General features: G+C 34.6%; 1 protein-coding gene across 6 annotated transcripts in view; it reads left to right on the forward strand.

Moving 5' to 3' along the window:
- Positions 1 to 20,064, forward strand: part of LOC139969976 (uncharacterized) — a 95,657-nt gene extending 75,593 nt beyond the window's left edge. For 4 of the 6 annotated variants that reach the window (XM_071975467.1, XM_071975465.1, XM_071975468.1 and 1 more), the window contains 4 exons: positions 4,415 to 4,476; positions 9,815 to 9,850; positions 13,804 to 13,868; positions 14,358 to 20,064. In XM_071975467.1, the coding sequence (XP_071831568.1) occupies positions 4,415 to 4,476; positions 9,815 to 9,850; positions 13,804 to 13,866 (161 nt within the window). In that variant the 3' untranslated portion in view covers positions 13,867 to 13,868; positions 14,358 to 20,064. Of the gene's footprint in view, positions 1 to 4,414; positions 4,477 to 9,814; positions 9,851 to 13,803; positions 13,950 to 14,357 lie in introns of all 6 variants that reach the window. The other 2 variants (XR_011793844.1, XM_071975466.1) reach the window with 2 other exon arrangements.
- The last annotated feature ends 745 nt before the right edge of the window (positions 20,065 to 20,809 follow it).

The raw sequence follows: 20,809 nt of genomic DNA on the forward strand, positions 1-20,809 counted from the left end.
GTTTATTGTGCGATGCCCCACATTCTTTTCATTTCGAAAGACGCACAGTTTCAAGTTCATTACACACTGAAGGCTTCGATTCTCTATTTGCCTTCGGTTTATGGAAGATCTTGCGATTTTCATCCCTAGATATCACTAGATATTGCTAGATATCGCTAGATATTGCTAGATATCGCTAGATATTGCTAGATATCGCTAGATATTGCTAGATATCCCTTGGGGCCTGATCTTGGGAAATTGCAAAATCGGAAGAGGTCACACTCCATGTATAGGTTAGTGCACGACCTCTAGTCGTCACTAATACACAACCCGATCACTTGTAAACGATGGAGTGGTGTGTTGCCGGATTTTGTCAAGGTCTTGGTACTACAGTATAGGCGAAGGTCATTAAATAAGTTTCGTAACTCATCGGGAAGCGATTAGAGGGGTGGGCGTAGGGTTGTGGGGCGCGCGTTTTCATGCAAATGGGGACAATCTCAAGAAGAGATGCACCCCCCCCCCCCCCGTCCCGCCAATGATAAGCCCTTGGATCCACTACATTATATTCACAGGAGATGCGACCGATTCTCCAATCGCATGCGTTATTTTAAGATTAATTGTACGAGTTACGGTACTAGATTTGGGGTAGCAATAAGCGTTTAGGTCGGAGTGCATTACATTGTATCTGTTGATGACAGTATTGCATCGAAGGACACAGGTCTAGTGCAGTTCACATATAGATCCTGGTCTAATACCGAAATGCGTCATGTTCCCCGACGACTCGGATAAGTTCGAGACCAGCCACAGTAGGTTTCATAGCACAATTGTACAATTTTTTAAGGCGTCCATACACACACACGCGTTATGATAGACCATATACATTAGTGAGAGACGAAATATGGAGTTGTCGGTGTAAGGGGTAGGGAGAAGCGCACGCCCCTTCCGAAATCCTCCCTAATAGGGATCAGCGCTGTAATTACGTCACTGTTCCTCTTTGTCTTCCCGGTGTCTTGGCATTTATCTTCTACTCCCTCCTTTTCTCCTTTCTCTCTTTCTTCTTTTCTTTTCCCTCCCTTCCATTCCTCCTCCTCTTGTTTCCTTTTTTTTTCCCTTTTTCTCCTCTTTTTCTTACCCGGTGGGGGGAGGGGCAACGACACCAAGGTTACGCGCCTGATTATAGGATTCATTGTCGTTTAAGTGAGTTATAACTAACCGAATGCATTACTAGGAGAGAGGTATAAATATTTCACGCCGCACTTCTTGCTCATGTGCTATTTACTCGTTGGTTGTTATGGTATCTCTTCTTTTTTTGGAGGGGGGGGGGTGGGTTTGGGGGCTTGGGTGATTTGAATAAGACGCTGCAGTATATGTGCATCTTACTGTTTTGTTATTTACGTCACTAGCCAAACACAGTGTAAAATGTACATAAATGGCAGATTACTATGCCACCTTACATTACATCTCCGAAATATTCGTTTTAAAACGATACTCCTGTTGTTATGAACAACTGAATTTCATGTTTTGATGCATAATAAATAATAATGCAAATGAACATGAAATAAAGAATAAACTTGCATAAAAATACTTGCAACTGTTTCTTTTACTACGATGCAGGGTTCGCATAAGCCGGGGATGGCGCGATTCTCACAATTTGATTTCAAATCCCGCATGTCAAAAGTTGCGAAGACGGGATTTCCCGTAATAAATTTCAGCTCTCAACTTGAATTAAACATACATTATGGCTGTGACCGTGTAGCGACCATCGCTAAACGATCGCATTTGGAATAAACGTTTAGTAAAAAGCCGCAATTATTTTTGTTTTGTTATCCCGTCTATAATCCATCTTATAACATCCCGTAAATGTCCTTCACAGTCTTTCCTTCTATTAACAAATGAATGAAAAAATATAGCAATTTTGAGAATTCCAATATTTACGCATGCACGAACGTATACAGTAGCTACAACTATGAGAGGGAAGCTATGCTATGGACTACCAGAGCTAGCTGCTTGCTGACAACAAAGACACGTGCACTCGACAAACTTTGTTTTCGTAAAATCCCCACAAAGCACCGACCACATGGTAGCCTTAAATCACAATGAGTCAACATGGATATCTAGCCAAACCATCTGTTTATTCGCTCAAATTGTGTCGCAGTTAGCCGGCACTAAAATATTCACGGAATACTTTCGTTATTGCTGTTATCTTTGACCACATGGTAGTCAACAACCAGCCTAAGTCAATGGGGAAATCTACCTTAACCTTCTGCTTATTTGCTCAAATTGTAAGGCAGTTGGCTGGAACTAAACTATCCATGGAATACTTTCATTATAACTGCTATCTTGGACCACATGCTAGCCTATACCACATTAATTCAATGGGAAAAATCACATCGGTTTCTTACACACACACATACAAAGCTTAGCCTTGTTAACTTTTAATTACCTGGAAATCAGCAATTGTTTGGAAGGTATGTGCTATGTTTTGAAGAGGTATTATAGTATTGTACGTACACAGCTGCTGTTGCGATTGGTTAAAGATTTCCCTTTTGAGTAGTTTTTACCGGTATAATGTTTTCGTTTTCTGTGTTGAGTGATTTTTTCCACACAGGAAAAAGGACCATTACGAATGGCTAAAGCTAGAAATAGTAAGCAATTAAAACAGCCATCTACATTTACAAGAAAGTTTTTTCATTAAATTAATCTTCCGTATTCGCGTGTTTTGATTAATCAAAACATGAAATCATGAAAGCACTCGCGTAGCATTTACGAGACCCCATCCCCCCCCCCCCCCCCCACAGAAAACGGATACCCGTTTTTCGTGTTTTCGATTCGGGGACACGAATGTTCGGTCGGGTATCCGGGTACTCGACTCAGGCCTAGAATGTTCTTACTCATTAAATAAAAATAATGCTCGAGAGAAATTGTTCATCCTTCGCTTGGATCAAGTAAATTATCATGGATGCAACTATGCTACAGGTTATGGTAGTCTCTGATGAAAAGGAATTATCGTGGTTATGCACATTAGATACGTGATTCTTGAGTTTAATGGAAATGAGCATTTGTCATATCGTATTGTTACTGAATCATAACCGTAAAACTATGGACGTGCAGTAATTACAAATACATTTAGTCTTTTTCTATCATCAATATTTAAATTATTAGTTTTCATGGTATTTGATGACATCACTAATGCGTTGTTATATATAGCTGAATATCTTGAAATCGGGTAGCTTTACAAACATCACGAGCTATCAAATGTTTCATTTCTCTGTACAATAACACATCTATATTAAGATTCTACCTAAATTCATTATTTAAATTAATTAAGAGTAATATCAATATATGCAAACCTCTCTATCCCCATCCCTCAACATTATTTCTCAGACTCGTACACATTGTACCCTCGTTCATTGTTCTGTGTTTAAAGGACACATCGAGAATCTCATTGTTAATGGTGGAGTGACGTCACTGCTGATGATGTCATCATTGATCAATCTCAAAAACATAAGTAGTTAGTATAAACAACACGTTTGCCCGATCAATTAAATGCTTTACTATTTTTGACAGATGTGTGTATAATAGCTACTTAATTATCTCGTGATAACAGCTTAGAGAGAGATTCGGAGACGATGTAGTCGAAGTCAAAGTCAGTCTGTGCATTATTTAGAATATTCTAAACCGTCGATATTTAAACTTCATTTCTGACACTCTCATAACGTATTCCTGCCCCTCCCCCCTGTAGATCCAACAGTCCTCACATAGAGACTGGCTACGTGGTTATGAAAATGTTTTGATTATTCTTTTACATACATAATTTAAATTCAAATTTGCTAATAAACAAATCCCCTTTTCATCTTTTAACAATTGTTTTTAAACAGTGTTTAATTTTTGCTCTCTTGGTTTATGATGACGTCACTGATGTTGAGCGTTCTCTGATCCGTTCATCATCTCATGGATTATTATTCTTAATCTCAGCATCGAATACTCGACTATCATGATGTGGTATCTTAATTTAGTCCAAGATTAGTTTCTGTTTGAATAGGAGCATAAGCTTTCATTTAGGATAATTGTATAATTGATCAGATATGTTAATGAGATGATAACAATACGAACCTGAGTGGTTTTATAACTGAGAGGATAATAGTTGTAAACTGATCAGGTATAAAATCAAGATGATAATGATAGTAAACTGATCGGTAATCTGACTGAGATATAAGGATTGTAAACTGATCAGCTATATTACTGATATGATAATGATATCAATCTATTAAGATCAAAATCAAGGGATCAACTAGATTGATTACTAAGCTAATATGAAGTTATCATCTAGCGCCAAAATAAATCTCTTGAATATAATGTTTATGATTTCATTCCAGACCACCAAAGATTAAGTATAATTATCATTAACATATCTCTCTTTTATGTTTTTCATCAGTTTGGAATCATATCGACTATAACGAGGATCGTCGTCTGAATCTACAAACCGGTCAATGGCAGGTAAAGAGTTTGATCACCTTTCATTCAGTTATTGCTCATAATGCAAGTCTGGTCAGCTTGTTTGTATTATGCTGCCCTAGCACTGTTTTCAGTTCCCAATAAGTGTAAATAAATCAATATAGTGATACATTATCTGTGAAGTTTACGTGTTGTTGGTAAAATTAGAAGTTCCAATGTAAAGAAAGAACTTTCAAACATCTTCCCGGGAAGGGGGAGTTGGCGGGTTGGGGGGGGGGGGGGTTGTGGAGAGAGCGGATGGAATCTTGCGTACGAACATTGTTTAAATGAATTTCATTAGTTCTATATTGACACACCCGTACAATGTCCATGTCAGTTTGATATTTCAAGCATATAGATATAGCTAAAAGATTGACTTTTGGCCAGGTTTGCTATGTATTGTACAATCGTTTTTGACACATGCCGTTTTATTAATATTCGAGGTTGTGAATTTGCATCAAATAAACCTCACGTTTATTCTGAGATGAAAGCGTAGAATGTTATAAATCATATTGAACAGGTCTGTTCTTGTAATTTATGTGTAATTGTTCATCATAACACATAACAACAGTCGTAACAGTCCGTTTAACTGACCCTTTATCTTACTGTAGCAGCTCCCTGGTATTAACTGGCCATGTTTAGGTTTTTAGTTGTTTCTGATGGTGTGAGACGTGGGTCTTCCATGCAACATTATAACACTAAGAGATACATTACTTTAAATTGTTGGTCCTGATTCAAGTAATATCTAATCAAATTAAATTTACCCATTTCTATAGTTCTTTGCGAATTGGTCAAATGCACAGGATGGTGATGGGTAAAATTTGGAAGTTAGTAATAGGAACAGATGTATGTGGAATTTGACCCTAAAAACTTAATTTAAGTTGATTTCTATACTCTCTTGGTGTTAAACTCAAATAATGTTGAGAATTTATTCAATGCGTAAAGGTTTTAATAAATTTAAATAAAACTGCATGCTACGTAATAGATTATAACGTTGACCAGTCCATATAATATTCACACATAACTGGATAGCACTGCAACTAATTAAGAGATCTAGGTATGTTGTTACAACCACATGACTGCTTCTTATTAGTGAGTTATTTATCGTTTAATCAGATTCAGACAATAATGGGTCCCACAAAGTTATTGTCATGTATCATTTGTTTGTTTCAAACCTTTAATATCTCTGCCTACTCTCATCTTTCCTGGTGTGATTTTGGTGAAATAAAGTAACATTAAGTTTTCAAGGTCCTTATCTTTCCTTTAACGGTCAAGTTTGTTACCAGCAGATTGTAGCAAAAACAACACAAAATACAGAACCTAGAAATATCCATCATGATATTCTTCTATTGTATTAAATCTTGCTAATAAATTAACTGTGTTGCTTAGTAAGCTTGAATGATCACTTGCTTAAATTATTAGAGTTATCCAGATTAGTGTATACGTCACTGACATAAGTGTGTGTGTCTAAGCAGGCTTAAATATAATGAAAGGACTGGTCTGGTTTTTTTTTAAAAACCAATAAACTCTGGTATATTCTTCTGAATGGTAATGCTTGTCATTGTTTGTATATATGAAGTGAAGAGGAGTTATTTTAATTACTGGCATTGCAAGGGTTCCGGGGGGGGGGTAGGAATATTGTATTCGTGTAAAATGAGAATAAATTAGAAAACAAAAATAAACTCTATAGTATATATGTGTAGCTCTACTAACCCGTTTCGTTGTTATCTTGTACGGATACCATGTCAATCAAAACATATGCAATGAATTGATAAAATATGAATACAAGACAAATATTCATATCATTTCCCGCGTGTTTTTAAACAGACACAAAAATACATACATTAGACGATTTTGAAGGAGTCAGGATCCGGGTTGGATGTGGGGAGGGTATAATCTGATTTAAATATTCATAATTTGTCATCCGCTAATTGCTTATTTTTTCTTGATAATTATCTTCAAGTGTATGGATAGTTGATTGCCACACCCGGACCTTCCAGCCTCATGCATTACTTATTGTTAGTGTCTATGACTGGGTGGAGAGTTGAGGGCGCCAAATAATAGAGGAACAACTCATGTAAAATTTTGTATCACGTTTATTCCAAACGTAGAAACAAACTTATAAAAATCTGGAACTAAACAGAAATACATATCTTTAAAATATTTTCTTGAGATAAAAGTCTGTAAATAAATAACGAGCATTGGTATGATAATTAACAACTAAGCATATCATATCAACATTTAGCAGAATACTAGTAGCGTGTATGACTTTGAAACAACATAATTGACATTACCGACGCTTCTTAACATTTCCAACATACCACTATAAATCCTTGTGAAACATTGGTATTATTCTTCTGAACCAAAGCTTATCTGTAGTAAAAATCAATGACGTTAACAAATATCTTAATCAAATAATGTCTTCACCTAAATGAATGTACTGAACATATACCGCTTTTACGTCACCATCTCGATGTACATTAAATATGAAACCGTAGAATGTTGTCAATCATGTTGCACCGTTCTTGTTTATGTTCATTTAACTTCGGGGCAAATGTTCATCATAGCACATACAACAGTAGTAAAAACAGTCCATTTAGCCGACCCTGTAGCTTACTGTAGCTGCCCTAGCATATTGGCTTTGTAGCAGGCTCCCTGGTTTTACTGGTTATGTTCATTTTCTTCGTTTTCTCCGGTGTTAGGAGAAGTTGGTATTCCATTAACTAAAGCTGCCTATTACGTCATAGGTTGTCAATTGACCAAACCGTGGAATATTTGCATAATTATTGGATACACTGCAACTAACAAAGACATCTAGATATGTTGTCACCATCACGTGAATGCTCATGATTATTGTATTATTCGTCCTTTAACCAGATTTAGACAATTTGTGTCCCATAAATTTAGTGTCATAGATATTTGTTTGTTAAAAAACTTACTTTAATCTTCCCAGGTGGACTGAAGTGACATTATGTTTTCAAGTCCTTCTCATTATTTTAACGGTCAAGTTTGCTACCAGCAGATTGTTGCAAAAACAACACAAAGTACAGAAGTGCACTTTTGCTATCCGTTCTTCTAAGTTCAATCTTACTTAATTAACTCAAATTTATCAAGGTAAATGTTTCTGTGACGGTTCCACGTACACTCATGTGTCGAGGACATTAAATACCTGTAGTGTCTAGGTCAGAAATGAGGATGGACTGGTAGTGTAACGGATGGTGACCGATTTAAGCAGCGCGACTCAACATTGTTGTTATTTGTATGGTTTTAAAATCATACCAGAAACTGGTTTTTATTGCCTATTATATGTGTGTGGGGTGCATAGATAAACGAAATTGCTTGTAAACATCCGACTCACCGTTTCCCAGAATGTGAATGCTGGACATTTTGGCGATTTAATAAATGAAGGAAGAGGTGATACGTATATTAATAAAATGAAAGAAAATTGAAGATTTTTTTTGTTGTAATTTGTGAAAATATTATATTCGTGATATGGAATATACTGTATAAGAAGAAGATCTTGCAAATATATTTTTAGTGGCACCAGGTTCGCTCTGTAGAGTAAATCATTACCGATGATTCGGTGGAGCTGTGATTAATCACTTCCCACGCGCATTTACACAACAAGACCATAATACCAGTCAGTGTGTGGGGCAATTATACTACTGCTTCGTTATGTTGTATAGATACCATGGTAACCAAATAGCTGTAGACACGTATTATGTGACGCTGTATACGAACACAATGTTGAAAATGAGCATGCACATGAATCAGTTTTTTTTTTGAAGATACTACGTCATGGATATAAATATATGCTAAGCCCGTGCCGTAAATTGCTTTCTGAATTTTGTTTAAAAGCATCACATCTACTCAGTCAAAAATGTTTTATTGGTAAAAATATCGATGCATACTTTTCATCTCTAGAATCTTAACGTTGTGACGTCACTGTACGCAGCAAAGTTAGTAAATGTTACTCTTTCTAATAGTGTCAGTTGTAATGGGATTTGAGTTATCCCTATTGATTATATTTTATTATTTATTTAGATTAACGTGACTGACATAAATGTGTGGTCCAAGCAGGCTTATATATGAAACGGCAGATCTGGTTATAACTTGAAACAAAGAAACAAGTGTATTTTTTTAGGCAGATTTCATCAATTAGATGTATTTTAACATGCAAGGAAAATTAAAGTAGAGGTGACTGCATTAAAGGTCAACCGAAAGGTGTTAAATTTAAGATTTTATTTAACTTTCAAGAAACGTCTTTTAGTACCACCCTCTTTATATGTACAGTACTATGAATAATCAGCAGCATTATGATACAAAAAAACATGGCAACGGTGAATCTGAACTAATAATGGTTTAAAATATTTGCATTATTTCTTTCGTCGTTTGAGTATATGAGCAACCCAAACCAAGTCCAGCTGATACATAGAGACAGAGCAATAACGAGCTCACGCGGTTTCTGTCAATACTAGTCTAATAGACACAAAGGGCGTATCGGTTACATAAACCCACTCTAAATATTCCTTAATTTACAGACCGTCGCTTCCTAGTCTAAATGTTCCTTGTCTAACGTTGAGCAGAGAGAGTCAACTATTTTAAAACTAATTATGTGCGCATGTACAAACTTCCAATTGAACATACATAGACAGGGTGAATTTAGAAATGAAACAAATTTGTGCAAGGTTTATTATATTTAGTGAAATGTTTAAATTGTTAACATATCTATTTAATTATCCCACTGTGTCTCTTATTGTATAATTTGACCAGACAACTACATTTCCAAAACTTTGATGGATATCTTTACACTATACTAACAATACGATAGAAACAGACCGTCTCAGACGAAGGGGGGTGGGGGGGGGTGGGTGTAACCAATGTGCTGCTTTGTGGACTAAGCAAGGATTTGTTTTTTTTCTGACAACGATGTTCTGGGGTCTATCTTTAAATACTGCTCTCTTTTCCGTACTCGTCATCTTCTCTGTTGTCCATTGTATCCATCTGATCATCTCAGTGAGAAGTTGGTCATTGACGTCACTCAGTGTTTGATGACGTCACTCAGTGTTTGATGACGGGTTTAACCACTAAATATGTCTTCCCTATGAAGCTGATGTTTATATTCATGTTATAGAGTCCGTGCATCTTACATTGACGAGTCTGTCTCCTTTATTGACTTTAGTGTGTTCAATGCGGATGTGTGTTTACCTGCCAGGAATAATTTACTGCGATATTTTTGAAGATATATCATTCTAACTTATACATTGTTTGCTTCGTCATGTTATATTTTCCTGAAATTCATTTTCCAAATCTCATGAATATAATATTTCTCTTCCTTCAGGCCTGTGACGGAAATGGCAATCTACCAGGAGAAGAGGTAAGAGAGACATAGATTCATGTTCCTGTTAATTAGTAACGGTAATTTTAATAACAGACAAAGAGGTATTAATTAATGTTGAACAAAGAAATAAGACAAAAGAGTATGATACTTTGTCCCTCATCAGGAGGAAAAGATTTATATATGTCGTGTATGGAACAGGGAATTCAGATAGGCCAGTTACAAGTTTATATCTCGTAATGATGATAGCACTGTTCTCAATGTCAATTTAGATGCGGCCTAAATAATCTTACTTCCGCACACACAGTCAAAGAAATGCTTAACAAAGAAACGGATAGACTTTAAAATAAGTTTAGTCCGGTGTTATGGTGTGTTACAAGCCTCACACAATATTAGAATATAACTTTTAAGCGGTCAATCCCCTCCCGCCGGCAGATGCTCTATGATTATTTTATTTCACTCTGCTGATGTGCATATCATAATACGTTAGCAATTCAAAAAGTATCAAGAAGATATTTTAAATTTCTTGTAGAATACTTTGTTCATTAATTTCTCCGTGAATTTTTTTTCACAGATTATTAACCGTGAAAGGAACTGATAAAAAATAAACATTTTGAATCTCACTTTTATAGGGTAACAGTTTTCTCTACACATAAAGGGCTAACTGTAGAAGTCTATACTCAAATCTACCATAAATCTCTACTCTGGTATTCTTTAATAAAATAAAATCATTAGAATCATTCCTTGGGGTCGGGGAGGGGTTGGGGATGGTTTAGGATTGTATCCGTTTGGTAATAGCATCATGAATCATTGTGAAACGAGAGCATACACTGTGTCATAAAATCACTAACTCGGAGCGAACTGTTGTTATATGACATATAAGGAAACTAGTAGAAATGAACGGTTGATGTTTTAGTGACTGAGTGATGACGTCATAACGTAATCTCTTACAGAGTGGATTAAATGGAGGAGGGGTGCATCAAGTAAGTTCCAGTTCAGGTCCGTTTATATAAAAGACATAACAGCAACGGTGTAGGTAGCTAACGGCACTATAGTAATTTGAGATGAAGCTGCGTGCATGATAGTTGACTCTCTTACAACATAAACTTGGAAAAAAGAAAAAAAAAAACATTTTTTTTGCAATACACTTCCCAAATGTGTGTCAGTTTAATGCCTCAAGTAAGATTTCGAGATGGTTTACGCTGATTCTTATCTCAAGTAATTGATTATTTATTAGCACATCATGTTATAGTTTTTTTTTTTACAGTGATTTTTATTCTTTTTATTTTTATTTTTTGCAATGTGAAAGCTAATTTCTGAATATTGTACCAAACCTTTCTAATGTAAGTCAAAATGAGCTAGCAATGAATTACAATTATACATAGTTTTTCTCTACATGAATCTTATTTTGGAAAATAAATGAAAACATTGATCATTAACATGTTGTTGCCTAAACATATTTACAAACAAGGGACAAATATAACATCAACTAAGGAGGTTCCATTTTGCTTTTTAAATCATTTTTTTACATTACATGTCTGATTTATCCAGCTAACAAATAATATTCTTATGGGCGTTTACTATAATGTCAACGTTTGATCAGAATGAATATAAAAGCTGATTTCACGGCGCGTTTTATATTTGTTCGTAGGGCTCATTTAAATTATTTTCAAATACGACGTTAGCGTACACTTGCAGCTAATGTGTATTAATGCATGCAATTATACTAAAGGAATTGGATGTACTCACCATGCAGGCGACGGATAAGTTGACGTGATGAATTATTTCTCCTGAAGGCAGAAAACTAGCGGCTCGTATAGTTCTATTGTTTTAAGGCGGAGGGGAGGGCGGATTCTTCCGACTCAATTGATTAAAACAAGTTTATGTTACCTGAAGTTGGATGAAACTTGAAATTGAACCATTCCTCTTTATGGACGTCTTTGTTCCACCAATTTTCTCCGGCGGAGTTTAAGAAATCACTCATAGTTAATCGTTGTAATACATCCTGATATATTGGGTATGGTGACATATTGGACGTAACTGTAACTGTAAGTGTAACCATGGAGATACAGGAACAACATTAATTATTTACCTAGATCTATAGCTATTTTCATTTTAATGGATAAAAGAAACTAATTGCTGTTGGATGTCGAACATTAAACCGTCAAAACGTTACAAATAATTTCATAAACAGCGGTCAGTTTCACCCTTCAACGTCCGAATATACCTTTCATTTTAAATTATGAAACGCTTTCAATTTCTTGTTTTGACAGGGTTTTCATTTTGATCCTCTTTGTCCAAGCAAAACAAATCGTTGTCTCTTCTTTACTCGCTATAACTATCTTTTCAATTTCTCCCATCTATCCAATCTCTCTCATCTCTCTCTCTCTCAAAAAAAATAACGAGATCATGTCTAACTGTTACTATAGCCCTACTACTAGCAAACTAACAGGTTTCCAGACTATGGTAATATATTGTAATCAGAGATGCCGGGATGCTTCGGGAAAGGTACAGGAGTCTATAATGTTCGCGAATTATTTTTCGGAACAGTGATTTTCTATCACTATAGTTGTGTTTATTTTCGCATTGGGGTCCCGGGATGCATCAAATAATTTTAAAACTTAATATCAGTAGTTTTTAGGGCTTTGCAGGCAATATGTCTCCGGGTCCAACAAGACCACTGACCATGTGTATTAAGCGAGCTCTTAAACGTGGGAACATTCACAGGGTAGCGCTTTCAGCACCACTGAACATCGGTTTGAGCCCGCCCCTGCCCCCCGCCCCCTTCCCTTTCCCTTCCAACGCTCATCTATAACATGGTGTTATTGGGACGATTATTTTTACTAGTTGATTAAATTATCGTTTTGGAAAATAAAGTAACGCCAGCAAGAAAGACTATGTCTTTCGCACTATAATATGCATTATTATTATTATGCGTAATTAACTCCTTTACTGTTAATAGCTTTGGATGAAGGGAGAGGGGTGGGTCCAGCTCGGAATATATAAACCACGTTTATGGATCAGTTTGCCTTCAGAATGGAGTACACTGGTCATTTTAACACATAAGAATGCTGCCCACTTCACCATCTCTTGAACTTTCACCTTTCTATTGCATAAACACATAATCCAATTTGATTTGGCTCCTACATTTGTGAATTCTTAAGAAAAGCACATACTGAGAGATGAGTGACCTGGATATGTTCATATCATGATTACATTAATGTTTGAAAGGGATTGTCGAACTTCCATAATAATGAGAATGTCAAACTTCGCAATATAATTGAAAATGGCTACTCAGCTAGACGGGATCAGCTTATAAACAGGAAGGAACATTTACCTGCATCGCACCAATGTGTGATAGTACATTGGGTTGCATTGATTGAGTCATCGTGATATCAAGGGGAAATCCCCTGAGTAGGTCATTTGATGGTTACCGGCAGGGAAGAGGAAGGGGTGTGGAGATAAGTGAACTGATTCTTGTACAGTATTCCTGTTTTACACATAAACCTTTTATATAGATTGGGAGAGGATTATATCCTCGTGTTGTGAGTCAATATGGGTTGACATATGATATTCATTTTGTAATTTACATACTTATTTGGAATATTTCAAGCAAACAGTAGAACTTTTTTATAGAATTCAATCTTCACAAATCCTTTCGAGCATGGAATCAGAGCGACCACATCATAGGTGACCATGGTTTCATGGATTAAGCCTTCATGTGTATATCATGTTCAGTACTACAATATTCGCAAGACGTACTCGTTAGGAATCCCTAAAATAATAACTGAAATAATAATAATGAACAGGACAACAATTTCCAAGACATTTGACACATTCAAAGTTTTATGTTACATGACTCGATTTATCTGAAATAACACTTTTAATATGGATGCATATGATGATTTACAATATTTAACTAAATACAACATTGTCTTTGTTTCTGTGTTGTCTTACACATATTCATTATTTATATTTTTCCTCTTGTTTAGGGATTCGATGAGAGGGATTACCAGTTGAGCTTGGCGAACTTCAACCGAGCAAGGCGCAAGTAACTGTAAGTCAATACAGCTGAATACTCTCTACCATAGTATTTAACATTGTATTTGTTAACAGTGATTGTCTGCTATTTTTAATGGTAAAATTTTAATATATTAAAATGAATCTCCACCCTTAACCATAATTTGTATTCCTATGTTTGTAATTATCTATTTTTTTTCTGGTCACTAATATCATTTGCTTCAACTATAATTGGTTTTATCATATATTTCATTAACATAACAGATTCCTGATTATTTGTATAGAAATGAGTGATAAGTTCCTACCATTAACATAAACATCGTTCGTTTGTTTCCCGTGTGGCGGTGTTTTGTTTAGCTGGTGAGTTAAATTACTTGTTGGCTCATGGTATTGTTGGCACTTTCTCGGGGGGGGGGGGGGGTTGCCTAGGATCACTTTCCCATTATTCTACTAATAAATATGCTATTCGACCCATTTATTATGATAACAATATGACCTAATATATATCATTTTATTTTTATATTAGAGCTCAATGCAAGATGCTTGTTCATCTGGCGTTGCCAATTATCAGCAGGACTGTGACGTCATTCACTCAATCCTAAAAACGATGGCAGTAATTTCAGTGAGAAAGAATCTAAGAAAGAGTCTAGGTTGTAAACTGTTAATATTTCCCAAATACTACAAACAGTGCCAGATAGAACTCCAGTGAAATACACATGCAACTAGTCCATTATGATTGTGACGTCATCATATGCCTATATTATCAAGACAATGGAATGGTGACTTGGTGAAGACTGTAACTTTTACATTCATTGTGAATGGAACTTGTAGAGAGATTAGGTTGTACAATAATATAAATAATTCCATATACAATACAGCAGTGAAATTTGAAAGGTAACTGTTCAATTTACATTTTGTTTAAAGGATTACTTTATTCGGAATTTGAGTCTTTAAATGTTATAGTACAAAAAAAAGGAGTGTTATTAATGTTTCTTCAGCTTTTCTGGTTTGGTAAGATATATGTCTGGAAAACTCCTTTAATGCTAAATTGATGATGACGTCAGCCCCTTAGTACAGGCCTAAATATTCATGTCAATAATGTGATTTATACATTTGAATAAATCAGCAAATCAAGTTTTGTAATTTCGCTCTTACACCAGAGCATATTTAGATAATTTTCATCATCATTTTCCGTTGTCGAATTTGTACTTCAATGTTAACATGTTATTTGATGCCATAAAGTCTTCTCATCCCATTGTGTTTTGTGTTGTATTTGATGAACTGACATAACTGTCTCCGTATTATATTATATAGACCAGTTACCTTTAACTCATTTGTTCAAAGTAACTTGTCTCAAAATTAAACAAAATGTTATAGCAAAAGCAACCTAGACTGAATGCCAGTGGTCTACGACATAACAACATTAATGTTGTGCTTAAAGTCTTCCCTTAATATGCTTCATATTCAACAACTTAGTTGTGTGCGCTAAAGTGTACAAATGTAACCTTTTATGTTTTGGTAGTCACGTTGCGGTCGTTCGGGGGACTAGAGGGGTAGGCGATGGGGAATACATGTTATCCTTTGACCATTTCTGAATATGATGTATATGCTTCACTGATCACGATCTATCTTATATTGAGAGACAGCGCCCTCATTTTCTCCAACTACTTTAAAAGTATGATGACGTCATTGTTTATGAAGTTAAAAAAAAAATTAACAAATTGACTACTTGTGTCTTTCGAGTTGAGCTCAATGAAATTAAGAAAAAACGATAACAGAGAAGTACATGTTAGAAAGAATGAGTAACTATGATAATCTCGTCCACGATATTACCCACCTTTCAGACGGGGTTAACCACAGGTAGCGTACATAATTTAAATGTATTGCTAGTTTTTTTTTATATTCGGAGAAGGGGGTGGGGTGTTTAGTAGATTCCTACTCCATCCTATCAAGAGATTAGGTTAACTTGGTAAAGTGTTGATAACTCCAAATACTACACAGAACTCCAATCAAATATTCGATACATTGCATGACCATACATGCTACATTGTATTGTAAAGTGTACAACAAGTCATTCCTTACGTTTTATTACCTACATTACTGTTCACATTTACTTTCTATTTTTACTCTAAATGTGTTTGCTCTTCAAGCCAACATCAAATTACTAAGAACCAATCAAGGTTCTAATGACGTCATCCATCAACCACTACGTCATCAGTATATGAGACTATACATCCCTATCTTATTCTTTGTGTGTATGTGGTTGGGCAAGGGGGGGGGGTAGGAGGGGATAAATGACGTAACCTCTATATTGGTGACCAATTTATTGTATATATTAGTCATTTGCATCACCACCAGTACGCTTATTGTATAATGGGAATTAAACTGTAATGTGCATTGTCTTTTAATTTTCTTTCCCCCATTATGTAACAAAGTCATTGTTACTTGCGTAACTGAAGAAAGAGGTTTCACTTACTCGTGTGTCCCTGGTCAAGTATTGCTGGTGACCTGTTCTCAGCCTACATGCACTCCTCCAGTGCAGGGTATAATACCCTTCATTGATCCATATGATCCATCCCAACACCAGACCCCTATCTTCGATCCCCACCCCCACCCCATTCCCCGACAAGCACTTTACTACTTAGAACATTAATAAACCCCTAATTATGTTAATACTTCTAAAATTATTTGAAGCAGACATGTTTGGAATGCTTTGGATAAAATCTGTACATACTGTATCCACGTACACTCAGTAACTAGGATTGCGTGATTCAACCTTTCTGTGGTTTTCTTCGTTCCTACTTTTACTAATTGAATTAAACTGTGACGTATGCATATCGGTTACGTAATGTCTTAAATCTCACACGAGTATAGTCACATTAATTGTGTCAATGTAAAGACTATGACATACATTGGTTATCTACAATACCATTGTGTTATTAAGTCGATCTTCGAGAACTTAGAGGTGATATTAATTAATATCTGTGATATGTTTGTTCTAAGCCAGCATTTCTTCATTTCTTTCTGTTCCTTACTGTTTTATCGTTCTTAACATGAAGACAATAGGATGACGTAACAAATCTTAAAAGGATACTTCAGGGGAAAATTTATTTGACTAATCATATAATAAGCATCCAATTCCTGCCTTTGCATTTTTCAGATATCGATAGCTGAAATTTTCACAATTTGTAATATAAGCGAACTTGAAGCAAACAGGTGTGACGTCATAGTTACATCACACTGATAGCAAATGTTCTGTTTATTCCTATGTTTAATTTTCTTGATATGACATTGGATTGTAAAGGGTCACAACTTTGCTTTCGGGGATTTGAAGATATTAATACCCAAATGACTGTAGTATATTCATATTATATTGAATCCTCATTTTGAAAAAGAAATAATGGATGTACATTTCCAACGGAGTAATGGATACTGTTCATACTTGCTTTATGTAGATGTTTTTTAGTAAGAAGGTGTGCCTTATTGTTTTGGCGTTGACCTTATGAATATTAATGTGATTATTGGATCAAACCTAAGGAGTTTTAAATTAAAATAACTCCGCAACCTGAATTCAGATTGTAGCCAGACTTGGTATGAATTTGTTGGTCAATAGCTGGTACATGTAGGCAATCTAAGTCCCAAAAAATTCCAGGCACATTTTTACGCTGACAGGGCCCAACTTTTATTACCAACCCACATGCATTTTGGGACACATTCTTTGGGCCTGAATTTGTGAAGCTCAATATTTGTGGAACCATTTTAGCTCAAAATTCTGTTGGGCCTAATTTTTTGGGAGGTGCCAATAATTGAAACTTGCAAATAATTCCACAACCTTAAATCAGATCATATCCAAACTTGGAATATAATTTTGGTTAACAGCGGGTACATGTTGACATAAATATTATGATATTTGGGTGATGGTTACTTCACTTTATTATTCCACTATTCAAGTAACCATAGTGACCGTTGGACTCTTGTTAGTATTTTATCGTCATTATTTACCTTCCGTTGTTATTATAGTCCTCAATAAAGCCTTGTCTGTTAAGACCATACGATCATGTGAGCTTACAAAATTTAACAATATTGAATATGAACATAACGCTGATGATGTTCTGTACATAAAGTAAACATTAAATATAATGGTATGCTCTCTGTGTTTAATTTTTATTATTTCATTTTTTTTTCATTTTAATGAATCTTTTAAAGTGTCTATTTGTTTGTGAGACTAAAGGAGAATCAAACCCAACAATCATTTATATGGTATTTGTTAGGTAAACTATCGAATATTGTAATAGTATGTAATAGGTAAGCTCTCGATCATTTTAATATTATATGATAGGTTAGCTGTCGATCATTTTAATATTACGTGATAGGTAAGCTATCGATCACTGTACTATCATGTGATAGGTAAGCTATCGATCTTTGTAGTATCATCTAATAGGTAAGTTATCGATCATTGAAATGTTATGTGATAGGTTAGCAATTGATCATAATTAATATTATGTGATAGGTAAGTTATCGATCATTTTAATATTATGTGATAGGTTAGAAAATAAACATATTTATGATTATGTGATATGTAAGTTACTGATCATTTTAAAATGTTGTGATAGGTTAGAAAATAAACATATTTATGATTATGTGATATGTAAGTTACTGATCATTTTAAAATGTTGTGATACGTAAATTATCGATCATATTATATATCAATCATTGTTGTATTATGTGATAGGTTAGCTATCGATCATTTTAATATTACGTGATAGGTAGGCTATCGATCATATTTACTATTATATGATAGGTAAGCTATGGACGAGCAAGTCACTTTAGGTCACTTACGCATGAAAAAAAAAAAAACATTTTTGATTTTGGAGGTATCGATTCTTGAATTATTGTTAAGATACAAGACTCGTATATTTGAATAAGTTTTATTTTGTTTTCATTTTGTGTACAATAATTGCTTCATTAACAGTATCTTTTATAAGGTTTATAAGCAGAATGTTAAACAGTTCTTGTTTTATCATTACATAATTTTGTATCTAGTACAATTAAGTAATTCTTAAATGAAAAGATCGTCTCTGTATAGTATATACTTCTCATTCTGTTCTTTCATTGTTATTTTATTGCGTCTTTTAAATGATTCTACTGGTTTCATTTTATTTCAGATCTTCTTTATTTCTTTAAATTCCGATACTTTTCTTCGATTTATATTTGTAAGACTAACTAATACTTGCTCTAATTATTGTTATATTTAGTCATTAATTATCAGATTGCATTCTGCTTCATCCGTTTATTAATTTTACTTCTGTCAAGATTTAGTTGCTTTCTTTCGTTCCCCCTTTTTTCTATATCCTGAATTAATCTTTGATATTACTCACGCGTCATACAGTGAATATTAGAAGAATATTGTTAAATGTTATCATAGTAACAATGACTGGCTGTCTACCGTTAAACTATTGATTGTATTACTCAAAATCTTACTAAAACGTTGTTTTAATTAATAACAATGACATGTTTTGTTTTTTAATCCAGTTCTGTGTTCCATTATTATGATCTCTAATGGTGTTTCTTTGAAGACAATAGGAACAAGTGACTTTGACGTATTATAGTAACATTTTAACATAAAAGTTACGAAGATAATGGTCTGTATACTTAACATAAACCTTAAATGCAATGATCAGCTCTCCATACATATCTTTCATTCTTCTTGTATCGTTATTTTGCTTCTTCTTATTACTGGTGCTGCTTGATGATTAATGAATATTCATGATCTCTACATTATAATTTAGTTCTTGCCATATTTGCTTTAAGCCTATTGGATATTATGAAGCCTCAAGTTTACCAATATTACCCAGGCAACGTCCCGTAAAACTGAATATATTTACATAACAAACAAAAAAACTCAGATTGACAGATAAATATGGATGAAATCACCGCGTTGCAGTGTTTATGATATTAGATATTCCCAAGGAAATAATTATTACTTTATTTTGTAATTGATCTTGGTATCTTCCGTTTTTCTGTATGCTTGTACAAATAAAAGCTCTCTGCAACAAACACACTTGTTCCCTTTGAGGCGATCCTGGTCTCTCATAGTGATACAATCACAACATATTAATCCCGTTTATCTGTTACTCTATCAAAAGTTTGTATCATGGAATCAAAATATGAAATTATTGATATGTATTGATGTTGTTATTCCAATGGAAGCAATAAAAAACTAATCAGAGAAATGTTGTCAACAGTGTTATCTCTGTGTAACATGTAGTATATGTAGTAACTTGTTCTGGCCTGCATTAAGATCACATATAATGTTATGTCTATACAGTTACTTTCAAAACAGGTGAGGCTGGTAAAGTTGCAGTTGTGACCAAGAAATTCTTCTTCTCCTGATAAAAGTGTCGCTATCGTTCTGTGTGCCTTAAATTGAAACTTTCTCTTCAAGTTGATCCCAAACTTTTTTAGAAACAAGTATTCGTCCCTCCTGACTTCAGATGACCTTCGAGAGAAATTGAGTGAAACCGGGACATAAAATATGTAAAAACTAGGTATGATTCTGGCCAAGTTACTTAAGTTAATATATAATTTGATTTCATTCAAACCAAACTAGAATCTAATTAGAATTGTTTAGCTACTCCAAAGAATTGTTTTTATTTTTAATTCAAAAGCAAAATAGTTTGTGTCTCACAATTAAATGTATGATTCTGTATCGTTTTATTTCTATGACTGGGTAAATGGCTTATTTCATCCTTCATGGTGTGATTTTGTGGTCTGCAGTAAAGAGATATATCTTCTACTTAACAGCGCAGTATACGGTATACCGCAAGCTGACATATTGTGGCAATTCATTCCAGAGAGCGACAGTATCAGATTGATGTAAGTTCAGTGATAGGGTAATGATTGTTCCTAGTTATTTTTTTATGTGTTTAATTAGTCAACGTACTGAAAATGATCATTAAATTAATAAATACATACAAC

Source organism: Apostichopus japonicus, chromosome 7 (genome assembly GCF_037975245.1).
Source record: "Apostichopus japonicus isolate 1M-3 chromosome 7, ASM3797524v1, whole genome shotgun sequence".
Taxonomy (NCBI): Eukaryota; Metazoa; Echinodermata; class Holothuroidea; order Aspidochirotida; family Stichopodidae; genus Apostichopus; species Apostichopus japonicus.